This window comes from Strix aluco, chromosome 7, assembly GCF_031877795.1.
Source record: "Strix aluco isolate bStrAlu1 chromosome 7, bStrAlu1.hap1, whole genome shotgun sequence".
NCBI classification, from domain to species: Eukaryota; Metazoa; Chordata; class Aves; order Strigiformes; family Strigidae; genus Strix; species Strix aluco.
Window position 1 is genome coordinate 21303782 of NC_133937.1, and position 14858 is coordinate 21318639.

Below are 14858 nucleotides of genomic sequence, written 5' to 3' on the forward strand. Positions count from 1 at the left end.
GGGGAGTGGAAATCTGAGTGTTTGAATTGAGTATGAGATAATAAAAAAAAAATATATAAATGAAGTTGTTTTTAAAACCAAAACACAACTCAGGAAGACTTTTTTATAACAATGTATTTTCTTAATCAGCTGTACTAGATCTAAATGTATCTGAAGAGACATAACATGGCAGAGGGGCAGGATGACAAATATTCCTTTTTTTAGATATAGTAGATATTCCTTCTTTTTGGTACCAGAAAGCTCTGTACAGAACTGTCTGGTGTCCCTTACTGAGTTTTACAGGAATAGCATTTATTAACACCAACTCACTGCTTGAAAATTCAATAATGTTGTTTTCTTTGAACTCATTGAAATGCAGCAGTTTCTGGGGGAGAGGGCAAACAGGGAAGGTAAAGAATACACAAAGAAGTCTTCAGATCTCCATCACTGACATATATTCAATTTGTCTGACAGTGTTTGAAATGTTGCCAAGACAACATTAGAAGCCAAAGGTGCAAAGTATCAGTGCAACCTGAGAATCCTTTTAAGTGAAACCCAGCAAATTTGGTTCTTTCCAGTAAAAGCTTTTAATAGTCCCCTTGCTTTTTTACAGAGATGGATGTCAGAATGCTGCAGTTGCCTATCAGGTGCAAATGGTGCCCAAGCTCATTTTCCTCTTCAATGATCCTGAAATCAGTAACTCCAGGATCACTGTGGTCTGCACTATTCTCTCCCATCTGTTGCAAGGATACTATAACACAAGGGATGTTCTCAGGTAACCTTCAAGTCTATAGCTTTTTCTCAGTTTTCAGATGAGCTATACTCCTGCCAGTATTGGACAGAGCTCTGTATTAGAACTTCTCTCACCTCATCTTTGGTAGGAGCCCCCAGATCTTTGGCAACTGCAGGATCCCCACTGATAGAAAACTCTTTCATGCCTTCAAAACAGAGTTCAGTCCAACCTTATATTTGTGTGAAGCTGAGTTGGGTGATGACCCTTACAATGATGGTACAAACAGTTCTGCTGGTATGACTGGGACTACTTAAAGTCTGTACTTAATATTTGGTTTCATTAAAGCCTGCCCCTAAAGTATTGCAATTTCTATAGTATTGCAACTTGACCCCAGTCAACTATGTACCTAATCCTGTTGGTTTGGCTTATATCCCAGTAACAATCCTTTTTGTTCTTGAATTTCAATCAGTTAAGATATGTTAGGATTTCATGAAGCAAAAAATTTAAATCCGTGTTTGCTTTTCACAGAATGTAAGCACTGCTCCATTTTACACTCCCAGCCTCATTGCATCAGCCTGTAAGCCTATGAACTGAGGAAGGTCCACAGAGTGCTGACTGTAGCCACCTAACTCCAGGGAAATGCACTGCATAGATGACAGCTCTGTTTTCAAAGCACTTTGTCCAAATAAAACGTAGAAACAGAGTTCTGTGTCAAACCTGTGGTCTCTGCAGTCAGCCTTTAGCTCTGTTGAAGAGTATGAGCACCTCAAGTAGTTACCGTGGAGTAAGCTAATATGTAAACTTACTGCTTGCCAGCTGTTTTGTGGAATTACCTGTATGCATGTTCCTAGCCTGGGCTTGTATGAGTTAGCCTTTTCTTTTGTCATACATGTGTGAGTAGTGGATTTAGTATATCAAATTTGCCACATGGTAAGGAGTGTGAATGAGCATTTTTCTTAAAATATCATGATTTGTTATTCCATGGTAATTTGATTGGTTGTCAGGCCCATGAGTGCTGAGCGAGTGGATAAAGACAGTCCCTATCCTTCCAGCTCCAGGACAGCAGAGAATATAGCAGGCTTTCAGCAGTACTGAAAGATGCTGGGGTTTCTGCTGGTCCCAGACTTTTGACACATCTAATGGAAATTGCTGTGTGGACCGTTCCTGCAGAGCAAGTGGTGTTCTGTCCCTTAAGAAATGCCCTTCTTGTGGGCAGGAAGAGGTTATGCGCTTTCACTAAGTGTGTATGTCACATTAATCTATCTATCCTTAGAACCAAGTAATCTGTTAAAGCAAACTACAGATGAAAAGAGATCGCCTGCTGAGGTTTCTTTGCTCTCCTTATGTGCTTAGAAACCAAGTGGTGGTAACAGTGATATCTGAATGCCACAGGCAGTTCAGAATCTTTCTGTGAACACAGTGCTTAATTCAGTATTGCTTTCCCCATGGTGAAAGACCTTTAAAATCAAGACATAAAGAGAAAAATGTTTCCATAGTAGAAAAGATATTACTTGGATTTGTAGATAGATGTCTTTTTTATTTGCTTCCTAGGTCATGAACTTTTGCATTCCTATTTCAGCCCTATTTCTGCAGTGATTTAGAATTTCCAGTAGTTGTTGTTAAGAGTCATTGTTAATGAATATTGAGATTTGCATGTAATCTTAAAGTAATTAAATGAATGTCTGTCTGTCTGCTGACCAAAACTGCTTCCCTTTTTCTCTGCAAGGATTGGATTGTTCCTTGTTTACACTTTGAAACCTTCTTCTGTGGATGAAAATCAGATTTGCCTGGATGGTGTGGCTGAGATGTCCCATGAAGGTGAGGAACTACCTTTGGTGTATGTGTTCTGATAAATAGCTAAAGTACTTCCCTTCTTCCCCAGGGCATGATGAACTCTAAATGCAACATAGTGCTTCTGCCTCCAGTGGCAGAAAGAGACACAATTCAAATGACTTAATCTGGAAAGGGACAAGTTGCATTGAGGTGACTGAAATTTTGGGAAAACTTACATAGCTACAAAGACCTGATGTGAAGAATAGTGAAGTGACAGTCACTGTGTATATATATCCAGGAAGGCCTGACCTACCACAAAATCCTTCTCCTGCTAAGGGACTTCCCCTTTTGTCGTCCCTGCTAATAAGCCAGCAGTACTTTAGCTGCATTGTCCAGAGCCTACACATGTTGGATTTCACAGATATACACAGAGATGAAGGTCATTAAATTGAAGTTGCCCCAAAACTGATGTACTGGGCTGTTACGTGGAATAAAATTTCACTTGGCATCCTGGGTTTTCGGTGAACGCTTTGGTACACTTACAGTTGCAGCAAATAATAATGTGGAGCTCTTCACCTTTTAAAGTATCCGTGTGTTTATGTCAGTTTTGTGTGTGGGAACTTTCAGTCAGCTGACTCTTTCACTGTGGTCTTTCAGTTGAGACTATATTGGTTATTGCACCTTTAAACAATGTATTATATTAAGCAGATATGGATAACTGTAGTTTATATATACAGACACTACAGCAAGGCTATAAAAGTTAGATTGCCTGTTTCCATTTCCTTCTCTAGTTAACCTGAGATTATTTCCTGTGGATTATTACTCAATATGTAGTCTGGATGAGTTTTAAGTAACTGAAGAGAGGACTTTGACAATGTAAGCACTGGTCATTTCTGATGTTAGCAGGAATTACGATGTCTAAAATCTGATGTCTGCATCTTTTTACTCTACAAAAGACTGATATAAGTGCTTCCACTGGGCTAGTCTGCTGCAAACAAGGTTGTTCATCAAAGCAATGAAACATGTGTTTTGTCTCTTCATTACTCTTTATTACTTTCTGATATTTGTAGCCTTAAGCCAAACATCTGGAAAGACAATCTGGCTTCGAAACCAGTTACTGAAGATATTGTTAGATGTAATGCGCTCAGACAAACTTCATCTGTCCTCTGAGTAAGTAGAAACAATTTAGGAAGGTGTAGGTAAGTGTCTCTGTCTTCTAATTGCCTCTTTGCTGGTGCTTGACCAGGACTAAACACACTGATATTTGACTAAATATTTGAGTCTCAACAAAATAGTAAGTAAGAGCAGACTGAATTCGGAGTTATTTTTTGTCAGTGATTTATCTGGCATTCACACAGATGTGTGATCAGATTACACATCTGATACCCCTTTTGAAAAAAGTTTAATGTTTTCAGAAAATGTCTCAAAGGAGGAACTCAGATATTGCTGTTTCTTCTGCATTGCAAGGGTTGAAGGAATCCCAGCTGTCTTTGAAAATCAATTCAATCTAATGTGGGATTACTTGCATCTCTATCATAACCATGAACATGCAGTTACTATAGTTCTACCTTGTACAATTGAAAGGCAGAGTTCATAGTTCTGGGTGCTGTAACTGTGCATTTTCATTAGTTAAGGTATCTTGGACTTCAAAATTTAAACTGGAATTTTGAATTTCATAGGTTGAAAGATCTAGTCTGTGATGTATTTTACCTCAGTTATTGATACACACTCTCAGGGCTTCATGTTAATGAGCTTTTTTGCCTGACAGTAATGTAAGGTTGGATATAGTGGGGATTAAGTGGCTTGACCTGTATACATGAGTGTGTTAAGTCTTTGTAATTCTGTGTTGCAATATGCCTTTAATTAGGTTTTTTTTCTAAAGAAACTTGAGCTTCTAAATTGTTTAGAGATAATTTTATTTAAAATATGCTTTCTGCCTTCCACGATGTCTTCTTTCATGTGTTTTCATTTCCCTGTTTGTCCTAGGGAACAAGAAGAGACATTTTTGGCACTGGGACCAGACTGGTTTCTGCTTTTCACACAGAGATACCTGCACTCTAGCACGGTTGTGCTAGGAATCAAGCTACTTTTGTGCTTCCTCCACAATCGTTTGCTGCTGAACAAATTCAAGGAGGGGATAGTGGCTGGACGCTGGCTGGAAAACAGCTCTGCAGGGTTGAGTATTCTAATGGGTATGTGTTTGTTTAATGCTCCCAAAACAATCCCTTGATCCAGCTCAGTGATAGGAGATCACTGAAGTAGGTGATAGGAGAATTCTCACTGATCTCAATAGACCAAGAATTGATGTTACTTTCTAGGACAAGCTTGTCCTCGTACTTCAGGTTTTCTGTGCTGAACAGTGGAAAGCATTGTTTCTCTCTTGCATGATAGTTGGCATTTCTGATTAGCAGTTGCAGGGACAGGGCCTTTTTGTCTTGTATAAAATCAGGCTAGTTGATAAGCTTGTGAGGTGTTCAGATGTCAGTTTGTGCCCTGAAACCTTCTGTTTCTATATGATTTGTTCAGCTTGCTTTTTGATAACTAGACCAGTGGTTCTGAGAAAGGTAAGAGAAAGGAAGAAGAATAATTCAGGGAGAATCTCCTGTAACAAAAGTGATAGTGGGAAAAATGATGCATTAGTCTGAGAAGTTTTGTAAACTGATATTGCAGCCTAGCAGAGTACTGAGGGGCCTGGGACACAGACAAATGAGGATAAAGTTGAGTCAGTAATCCTTGCTCTGACATGGCATTCAATTTTAGACACTTCCTCAAAATGTTTTCCTTTTTTTTTTCTCTTTGAAGATAATTTAAAAGCTCATCCTCCAGTGCCTGACAATGGCTCCTTCTTGATTTTTGGTTTTTCTGTGTTGCAAAGATGTCTGACTGATCATATCCACATCCCTGAGATTTACTTGCTCCTGGCAGGGCTCCTTCTGGCAACTCCACAGTCTGAACCACCCGAAGCAGCCAAGGTATGAAAAAAATAGTGAAGTTGCTATTGCTTTACTACTTTGGCATTTTGTGGTCTTTTCTGTGAGAGGATTCTCAGGCAAGTTAACCCTACTTGGGTTTTGCGACAGTTAAAATTAGTCATTCATATTTTTAAAATTAAGTAAGTTAACTTTGATTTAAGAAAATTTGTGTTCAGAAAAAAATTGTTTGTGAAGGTGTTAAATGCTATTTAACTACTGTACTTTAGAAGGTAATTCAGATTAACATCCCTGTCTGTTCTTACATTGCAAAGACTCATTAAAATCTCAGAATTAGTGGATTTGGGTACTTTCCTTCAGCGTCCTCAGAAACCATAAAGCATTTTTGCCCTGGCAGTGCTAAAGATATATTTCAGAAGAGGACAATCCATTAGTGCTATCCTGGGGAAACACATTTAATAGGAGACGGAGGAGCTGCTGGAAGTGAAGATGTTTTGGGTTTTTTCTGATGTGGAGAGAGCAGACATTGTTCTTGATATGTCACATGTAATTCCCATCTCTTCTTGAAATATCTCTCGTCCTGTTGTAGAAAGATCTTGAGTCTATGTTGCAGTGGATCTTGCAGCACCACCTTACGGAGAATGTCCTCAAAATTGGGTTGTGTACAGAGGCAGCTGCTTTACTGCTGGAAATGGTTAGAGTCACTGTGGACAAGGTAAGTGTTTTGTTGCAAGAACAGTGCAGTGTAAATGGCAGAATAAACTGCCTGAGAGTGTCAGATGTCAGTGACAGTCTTTGCCTGTAACTCCTAGCCTTCCTGTGCCCTCACAGGGCAATACCGAGCATAACAGTGAGCAGGGACTTCAAAACGTCAGCACAGCTATTGGCCTCATTATGTCACATAGCAGATGATGTGATGGTCTCATGTTTAAGACTTCCTGAACACAGAGATGGATCTTACCCACAGCATTACCCATTTTGTTCATTCTTGATGATGAGGATATGCCACCTTTCTGATTGGGTGTATCTTCAGTCTACAAGCTGGGAGTTGGATGCTTGTGCCTTGCCCAACTTCTCTGTGGCCATGTCATGTTTTCTTAGTTGCTTAAGAATACCTAGAGCAGAGCAAATATGAGCTTGTATGAGTGAGAGGAATGGTGCCTTGACTAGATGCCCATTTATCTGTGTTCAGCCTGTTGCAGATGCAGAAGCCTCCTGGGAGATTGCCTATCCAGGGAATGTTATCCAGTTTCTGTGCTTGATCTATCACAGTTATACTCAGGACCCCATGTGGCACTGTCCTGACTTCTTGAAAACTTTGGCTATGGTTGCTTTCCATTCTGGACCACCCAAGGTATGTGAATCTGAGCCAGCACAAGCCCTTCAGATCAGAGATGTGTTGCTAGGAGGAAAAATCATTTAAAGATTATAAGTTAAAATGCGTTGCTGTCTGCTTCCACAGGGAGGCTCTGAAGACCTTTTGACTCCTGATGGTCCAGCGATTGCTGAAGGGAAAGGCTGTGTCGATCCCTCCTCTCTCCCGCTCCTACCACACCCTGCCAAGAAACAAGTGTGGGATTTTGTGCGAGTCCTCTTGATGGACAGTCTTCTCAACATCCCAGCAAACAAACAAGGGCATCCACTTGACCTGCTTCTTGAGGTCTCTTTTGTAGTCATCAGGCTTTCCTGCTCTACCTTGTACTGGGGGTGAAAGGACGGGAGGTATCCTGCTAGTGGCCTGGTGAAAAAAGTGCTAACAGTGATGAAGAGGTGTATTCAGTCAGCATTTTCAACAGATCCCAAAGGCTGGGATCACAGCTCCTAGAGCTCCTGGCAGATCTGGACAGCCTACTTAGTGGCAAAGAAGAAAGGCCTTTTCTTCCTGCTCTGAATTCATGTGAACTAAGAAAATGCTGCCCCTAGACAACAATAAAGCCATTTCTCAGGCAACATTTAATATTGAAGTACAGCATGAAAAAATTCCCTTTTCCTTAGTAAGAGCTGCTTGTCATTAGAACAGCCTTTGAAATTGTTGAGAACAGAACATTTCACATGGAGCATTCCTGTGTACTTATTTTTCAGACAACAATTTATTTTCAGTGCTCAAATAAACCAAAACCAACTGTCTACACTTTTAGTACAGAATAATACAAACTGTAGCAGCTGAGTCTGGATTATTGATTACAATCACTCAAATCACTGGAAAGAGTTAGAGTAGTCTCAAGAAAGGGAGAATGGAAAACTCGGGCTTCAGCTCCAAATTGTCAACAGTCCGGTTATCCCAGATTTGAGTTCTGATTCAGACTTAGCTTAGTAATACAAATAGTAATGAACATAAACTTGACTGAAACTGTCATGAGTTAAGTCATGTTGTGGAGCAGCAGTTCCCTAAGGGTTTATACAATAGCATCTCAAGGTTTGGTACTGTTAGAAATAGAGGATGGGTCTTTTATCTGAATCCTGAGCCTGCTAAATGGAGCTGAAATTCCCTGAGGGCAAGATCTCTTGGGAACCACCTGTGAGCCTAGGTTCTGGCCCTGGGCAAAACCTTATTTGTGTTCAGTGTGCAGAGGGCAGCTGTGCTGGCTATCAGCTAGAAAGTGTAGACCTATGTAAGATTTTCTGTTTTCCCAGCTAGGTAGGAGGTTCTGCCATCCCATCTGCTGCCCAGTAACTGTCCATACATGCACTCTTGCTGAACTCTGCATGATAATTGCAGTGTTGCCTTTGCATGGAAGAGTACACCAGATCTCTCCATTTATGTGTTACTGTGGATTAGCTGTCACACAATTTCTGAGCTTGAAGCAGCTGTTTCATATGCCTGCACCAAGGGCTAAAGTCTGCAAGTGAGGTGGAATAGTTGTCCTTGCTCTTTTTGTGCTATTTTCCCCCTCCTCTTCCTAACATGTTGCCTAGGTGTTTAAGGTAAATTTGGGGAATTTTGAATTATCTCAGATAGTACTGAGTGTCTCTTGGAATTTCTACTTGCTTCTTTGAGCAAAACTTTTATTGAATCTGAATCTTTGACAGGCATAATCTGCAAAAGGTCCTATGAAATCAAAGGCCTTTAAATAAAGGCTGAAAGTGAATTTGAGTCTGATTTCCTGGCTGGTTTTCTGCTGTACTAATACATATATGGTCACTATATAGGCTTCTCCAGAGGATGCCACCAGAGAGCAGAAGAAACATTTTCAGACAAAAGTTTTGCTGTCTGCTATGGATGTCTTCCATGTTGCCAGCCAAGGCGAGGGGAAAACAAGACCAAGAGGTGAGTAGTGAGAATCAGATCATTAACTAGCTGGTATTTAGCATGTAACTGTAATTGCTAGAAAGGTTTGGAAGCAGTAGCTACAGTACTCCTGCTGTAGGCCAGTTTGCATAAATTACTGTAGTTTTACCATTTTTCTAGAGAGCCTCTTTACTTTTTTCTCTTTTTGAGAACAGATTCTGAACATTAAGAAGGCAATACTTAGAAAGACACCTAGATTTATCCTTGAGTGCTTCTGCTTAGACAAACATGAAAACTTGTCTGGGTGTCTCTGAAGTGAAACACCCTTTTCAAAATGAAAAAAAAAGGAATAAAGTGTTATGTTATTACCATCCACTGTGCCTTGCTTATTACACCCACAAACACACATACTAGCCTGCCTCTGAGCAAAAGAGGTGGTAGGAAATTTTCTGCTCACTCGTATTTGAAGGAAAAATAGCCTTCTGATTGAAGAACAGTTTATCAATTCCACTTTCTTGCTGAAAGACAATCCATTGCCTCCAGAATACTGAGCATGTTAATAAACACTTTGGAAACAACCCTGATAACTTATTTGTTTCTGCTCTCCTAAGTCTTTAGTTGGATCAGTCCTTCATGATAGTATTTTAGTGAGATTGATTCTGTCCTTAGGATGGAGCTGTCATTTCCAGTCTGAGTAAGGTATTTCTGCTAGACCTAGAGTTTTCTTAGACATGTTCCAACTCTGAGACATACTGTCATGAGACTGTTCTTTCTCAGCTGTGATAACCTCACATCTCACAACTTTTTTTTTTACATTCCAGCTTGTTTTGGAATAATCACCTCTCCAGGGAGCAGTGATCCTCATGACACTTCAGAATCAACTGGACCTGTATCCATGATGAATATTGCTTATTTTGCTCAGAAGCTGGTTGAGAAGCTGAACAGCAGAATATTTGTTGCTGACCCCAAGCAAATTCTGATCTTCACTGCCAAACAGATTATGAGGGTGAGTCACATGAAATTGTTTTCCAACTGCTATCAACATTTTGTGATGTGCTGTTTCACACTGAGGTGGTGATACTGCAATTCTCAAGATGACTGTAATTCATTTGGTGATTGTGATTATTCTTGTTTTCTTGCATGAGGACATAACAGCTCTAAATGACAATCAGCACTAGATGATGCAGCATAAAGAAGGGGTAGTTAGCTCTTTTGTGCCACTGTCTGTTGACTATGTATGTGTTGCTGAGCAGGAATAAATTAATCTCTTCCACAGTTCTGGGGACTTAGCAGAAATACAGAAAAATTGAATTTGTATGTAACAGGTAGTTCAGAGGAATTTTGCTGAAATAAGTTTGCAACAGCTTAAATGAAGTGAGAGGAATAGATCCTTGGGGAGAGAGTTCTTTGAGCAAGTCAAGTGCTCTGCTCTTTTGTGTTTCCACAGGTCTTAGAAAGCTCCATTTCTCAAAAAGAAGTTTTCCTCAGTGCCCTGTACAGCTGTCTAAACAGAGCCATCCTATACTGCCTATCCAGACCACAACAATCACTGCCTGAACAGATTAATCTCCTGAACACTCTCAATGTCCTGCAGGAGCAGTGGGATGTTATTTTTGCAACTTACAACTCAAATAACAATTTTGTTGTCTGCCTAATGTACTGCCTTTACCAACTGAATTTGGGCAGGTACATCTCAGTATAATGTTTGTTTATATCTCTGTGCTGTTATCTATGGGAGTGGGTGTAGAGGGGTAAATTCACAAAACTTAGGCAATATCCATTTTTGAGAGTCACTAGAAGCTGAAGTTGAGCTGGATTCAGCTAGACTAAGGACTTTGGATAGTTGTACTGTATCCTAGCAAGCATTTGACCCATTTGACTCAGTGCTGTGGGGGTTTAAAGCACCATTCTGCTTTAAATAGGGCAAATCTTCCACTGTGATTTGGTGTCTGTTGAAGTGGCAGAGTAAAGCCACTTGGGGAAAGATGGTTGTTTTCCTCATACACTTAAAAAAAATTAAAAACAACAACAGAAATGTTTTGATGTAATTTTTTATCACTTAATTTGGAGGAGAGGAAGGTTACTAGTGTGCTTAGTACTCTGGAGGCAATGGATTGTCTTTCAGCAAGAAAGTGGAATTGATAAACTGTTCTTCAATCAGAAGGCTATTTTTCCTTCAAATACGAGTGAGCAGAAAATTTCCTACCACCTCTTTTGCTCAGAGGCAGGCTAGTATGTGTGTTTGTGGGTGTAATAAGCAAGGCACAGTGGATGGTAATAACATAACACTTTATTCCTTTTTTTTTCATTTTGAAAAGGGTGTTTCATTTCAGAGACACCCAGACAAGCTTGAATGTTTGTCTAAGCAGAACCCTTAGATTTGCACATAGGCTTAATTGCTACTCTTTATTAACCAAAACATCTGTGTTGTATCTGTTTTACTCATCCAGCATTTCCAGCAGCTTACTCACTTTGGAGTAGTAACTGCAGTTAACAAGCTTGAACTGATTTCAGTGGAGTTGGCTCACAAGCCCATCGTTAAAATGAGAATCTGGAAATCTTCCTGGGATGTGGGCTAGAATCACTCCACAAGCATGCAGGTGGCCGTTCTCCGAAATGTCTGCATGGGCTAATTTAGGGAGGTGTTTTTTCTGATACAGCAGCTATTCTTGTGTGGATACATTGAAAACATACATAAAACTGTGCATGAATCTTGTGAATCTTTTTGTTATGGTTATTGTTGCTTGGATTTGAGCTGCAAAGTCCTGGTTGTACTGAAGTTGGGAGTTTTGCTATTGATTTGGATAGGACTAGAACAGCCATACCCGCTCTGTTTGCTGTTCTTACAGGTGATATATCAGAGGTACTCTTGCTAATGTAAACTGGGGAGTTATTTCAAAAACTCTGTTTTATGAAAAGAAGCAAATATTGGCTAGTGCTTTATTCACTATAATGATGTTTGTTGTTTCAATGAAAACCTTCTGTGCTGCTTAGATGGTGTGAATTGAATCCATTAATACAATATCACATCAGAAATGAGCTGCACTTCCTGAGGTCTTTTCTTGATTATTCTTATTCCAGTCAGATAATAATTTCCAGCCCAAAACTCTTGAGATCGGGTAAGGATTGCTTGTATGTAGCAAGAGCAGAAACATTTTTTAAAAAACAAATTACAGAAGTGTTGGTGTTATCCAACAGCCAAACATGGCAAATCCAGGGAAACAGAATTGTGGTATTTAAAAGAAAATCAGAAATAAAAATGGCAGCTTTGCATACCCAAGAGATTTGACTCTCCCATGTAGTACTGCCTGTTTACAATTGAAAGACCACAGTATGTCATTAGTGTCTATACATAATGTTTATGTTATTGCAGCACTTCTGTGACCAAGTCCAGGTTGTCTGGATTCCTTAACTAAACCTGCTGCCTTTAAGTATTACTGCTATGCTGGAATTCCTGGTGTCTTTTACCTACTGACTGGCAAATTATCTGATGCACACCCCACCCCCAAAGCAGCACTAACTCTTTCTGGCCATGGTGATGATCTCAATTATAATCACATCTACATGATATTAATATCATGGTGCTAAAGTTTGCCGCTTTTTTGTGCTGAGTGCTTTATAAACTGAATGAACAATCATTGGTGCAAAGAACTTAGACTAAATAAGCAGTTCAGATGTAGGGTATGGCAAGGCAGTGTTTCCCACATAATGGGAGATATCTCTAGTGAAGAAATTCAGAGCAAAGGAATGGCATACAAGATACTCAAGGGAGGTACAAGAAAGCCGGATGTGATCTGTCTACATCAGTACAGCCTTGTGTTCCAGCCAATTGAGATGAATAGTAGATACAAGTGCACTAAGAAGTGCAGGGATAAGGCATGTAAAATAGAGTGATCCATAAGATCTTGATGAAAGCTCCTTGACTTTCAAAACCTTCCTCCTTCCTGTAAATCTTACAGTTATCATGTGATTGGTGTAAGCCCTTGGGCCTGGGAATACTGATCTACTAAATGAATTGAGTAGGAGTGAGTGTGTAAAAATACCTTCAGCTTTTTCACTGTCCTTAAAATCAGTTTGTTCTAAGTCTGGTTTCCTCCCATGCCCTGTTTTTTTTGTTTTTTTTTGTGTTTTTTGTTTTTTTGCCACAGCTATCCAGAAGGTTTTGGGATGGATGCAAAACCAAAGCTGGCTTCGTATCACCAAATTTTCCTTGCACCCAGTGAAGAGGAAGAGGGCAGCCTGCCTACTCCAGATGACGGTAATTTATGGCACATGATGCCTCTCTCTGGCTCACAGAGCAGGAAAGTGCCTGGCCTAAACGGTTATCAGAGCAGCTTGTGCAAGTGCCACTTAATTGTCTCTCCGATATATAGGCACTGCAGGTACAGTATAGTGAAAGGAAAGTTGTGCTAAAAATTACTTCTGTTTGCATCATACCTTTTTATTCAAAATTCACATCCCACATCCTCAGGAGTAATGGATATCAGTTTGGAGATCTCTTTCCCATGTTGTGGCCAGTATCAGTGCCCAGATACATACTATTTGTAGCTCTCTTTTTTCAAGGCCTATACAGAGCTTGTGCCTGTCTGTTGTACACAGGAAGGAACATTTTGCTCTTTTAAGAGAAACACTGGAAAAATTTTGGTCTGGATTCAATGTGGGGGCTGTCAGCTGAATCCTACAGCACAGTGATGCTCTTTTTATATATATATATATATATATAGTGGCTTGGATATGATGCAACCAAATGAGTCTGATTTGCAGGCAAATACAGCAAAACAACTCATAATTTCCTTTTACAGCATCCTGTTGCTGTGTCAAATTGTTTCACAACTTGGTTACCTTCCCCCCACCATCTCTAATGATGTTTGGCAGCATAAAGGAACATCCTTTATGTGCTTTAGCATTCTATGTATCATAATAAGATCATAAAAATTCTGATGAGATAGTTTTCCAATGCAGAAACCGGTTAGAATCATCTGTCACTCCTACTTATTTCTTTCAGGAAGTTTAAATATAGTAAAAGAAATGTCCTGCTGTTTTCTGTATTAGACTAACTAGTCTGTCTTAGAGCCTATGGAGGTAGTATACGAAATGGAGCAACTCCACTGACTCCAGCAGTTACTCTGGACCACTGCTGTTCAAAATGAGATGGTTTTGCTTTATCTACTGCTTGACCTGTTACACAAAAAATGATTCTTCATTTATTTTTGATTCCTAGTCCGTCAGGAGATTCTGAGAACAGTAGAAATCATCTGGAAGCAGCTCATTTCTCAGAGGCGGCAGGCTCTGGAGGACACTTACAAGATGGATCTTTCTGTAAAAGGAAATGACAAAGAAAGGGACATGAAGATAATGGAGATCACTCCTTTATGGGAAGAAATTATGACAAAAGCTTGGCAACACTTGATAGGTCTCTGTTCTTTTATGGAACACTCACTGTAGTAAGCAAAGACATTGCAGTAAATGTAGCACTTAATTGAAAGCTGCGGATTCCTTGGTTATACCCTTTCTCTGCACATCACCTGCTAGATAAAGCAAATTCTCTTTCTCTCATTCAGGATTGTGGTTGCTTTGTGTGTCATGCCCCAGCCCTTCTGTAATCACCTGCTTATGTTGTAGGGCTTGTGCTGTACTGCAATAAAGAGAAAACTGCTTAGACAATGGTATTCCGTAGGAAAACTTAATAGGGAGGATATAAGAAGGGCATCCCCAATATGTGTAGTGCTGCAGGGATTCAAAGTTCATGTCTATATAATGAAACTGATCTATAGCAGACCTCTGTGAGGCTTTTGAATAAAGACTTGAGAAGTACATGTTAATCTTGTGCTCCTCTTATAAACAGAAGGACAATCCAGCTGGAGCGAGGCACTGCCATGCTGTTGTGTCTTGTGTAATGGGGATACAGACCCTGTACCTTCCCACACGTTCAGCTTCAAGTCTTAAAAGCTTTTTTGTCTGTTCTGGTCCACAGCATCTGAAAAGAAGCTTCTCCAGGGTAAAGCAGGGCCAGGACTGTCACAGAGCAAGCATAGTTCCTGGAGTGAAAGCCTCTCTTCAGCTATTAGGTTGGTGCCTGGCCGAAACACAAAGGAAATGACATGCAAATCTGAGGTAACTTCTCTTTGTCTTTTCTGGCTCAGTCACCCATCTGCCTTAGATATGGCTCTGGAGAGTGTCTGGACTTGGGAGGCTTCTGAGGATGTCTGTTGAC

The 14858-nt window shown here is 40.0% G+C and overlaps 1 protein-coding gene across 1 annotated transcript in view; it reads left to right on the forward strand.

Moving 5' to 3' along the window:
- WDFY4 (WDFY family member 4) overlaps positions 1-14858 on the forward strand; it is a 148656-nt gene that overhangs the window by 51225 nt on the left and 82573 nt on the right. Inside the window, exons 26-39 of the mRNA XM_074830845.1 lie at positions 593-754; positions 2439-2530; positions 3556-3655; positions 4472-4677; positions 5288-5457; positions 6005-6130; positions 6608-6769; positions 6878-7075; positions 8566-8683; positions 9466-9650; positions 10092-10330; positions 12793-12902; positions 13866-14057; positions 14619-14758. Coding sequence (XP_074686946.1) covers positions 593-754; positions 2439-2530; positions 3556-3655; positions 4472-4677; positions 5288-5457; positions 6005-6130; positions 6608-6769; positions 6878-7075; positions 8566-8683; positions 9466-9650; positions 10092-10330; positions 12793-12902; positions 13866-14057; positions 14619-14758 — 2200 coding nt within the window. The remainder of the gene's footprint in view (positions 1-592; positions 755-2438; positions 2531-3555; positions 3656-4471; positions 4678-5287; positions 5458-6004; positions 6131-6607; positions 6770-6877; positions 7076-8565; positions 8684-9465; positions 9651-10091; positions 10331-12792; positions 12903-13865; positions 14058-14618; positions 14759-14858) is intronic.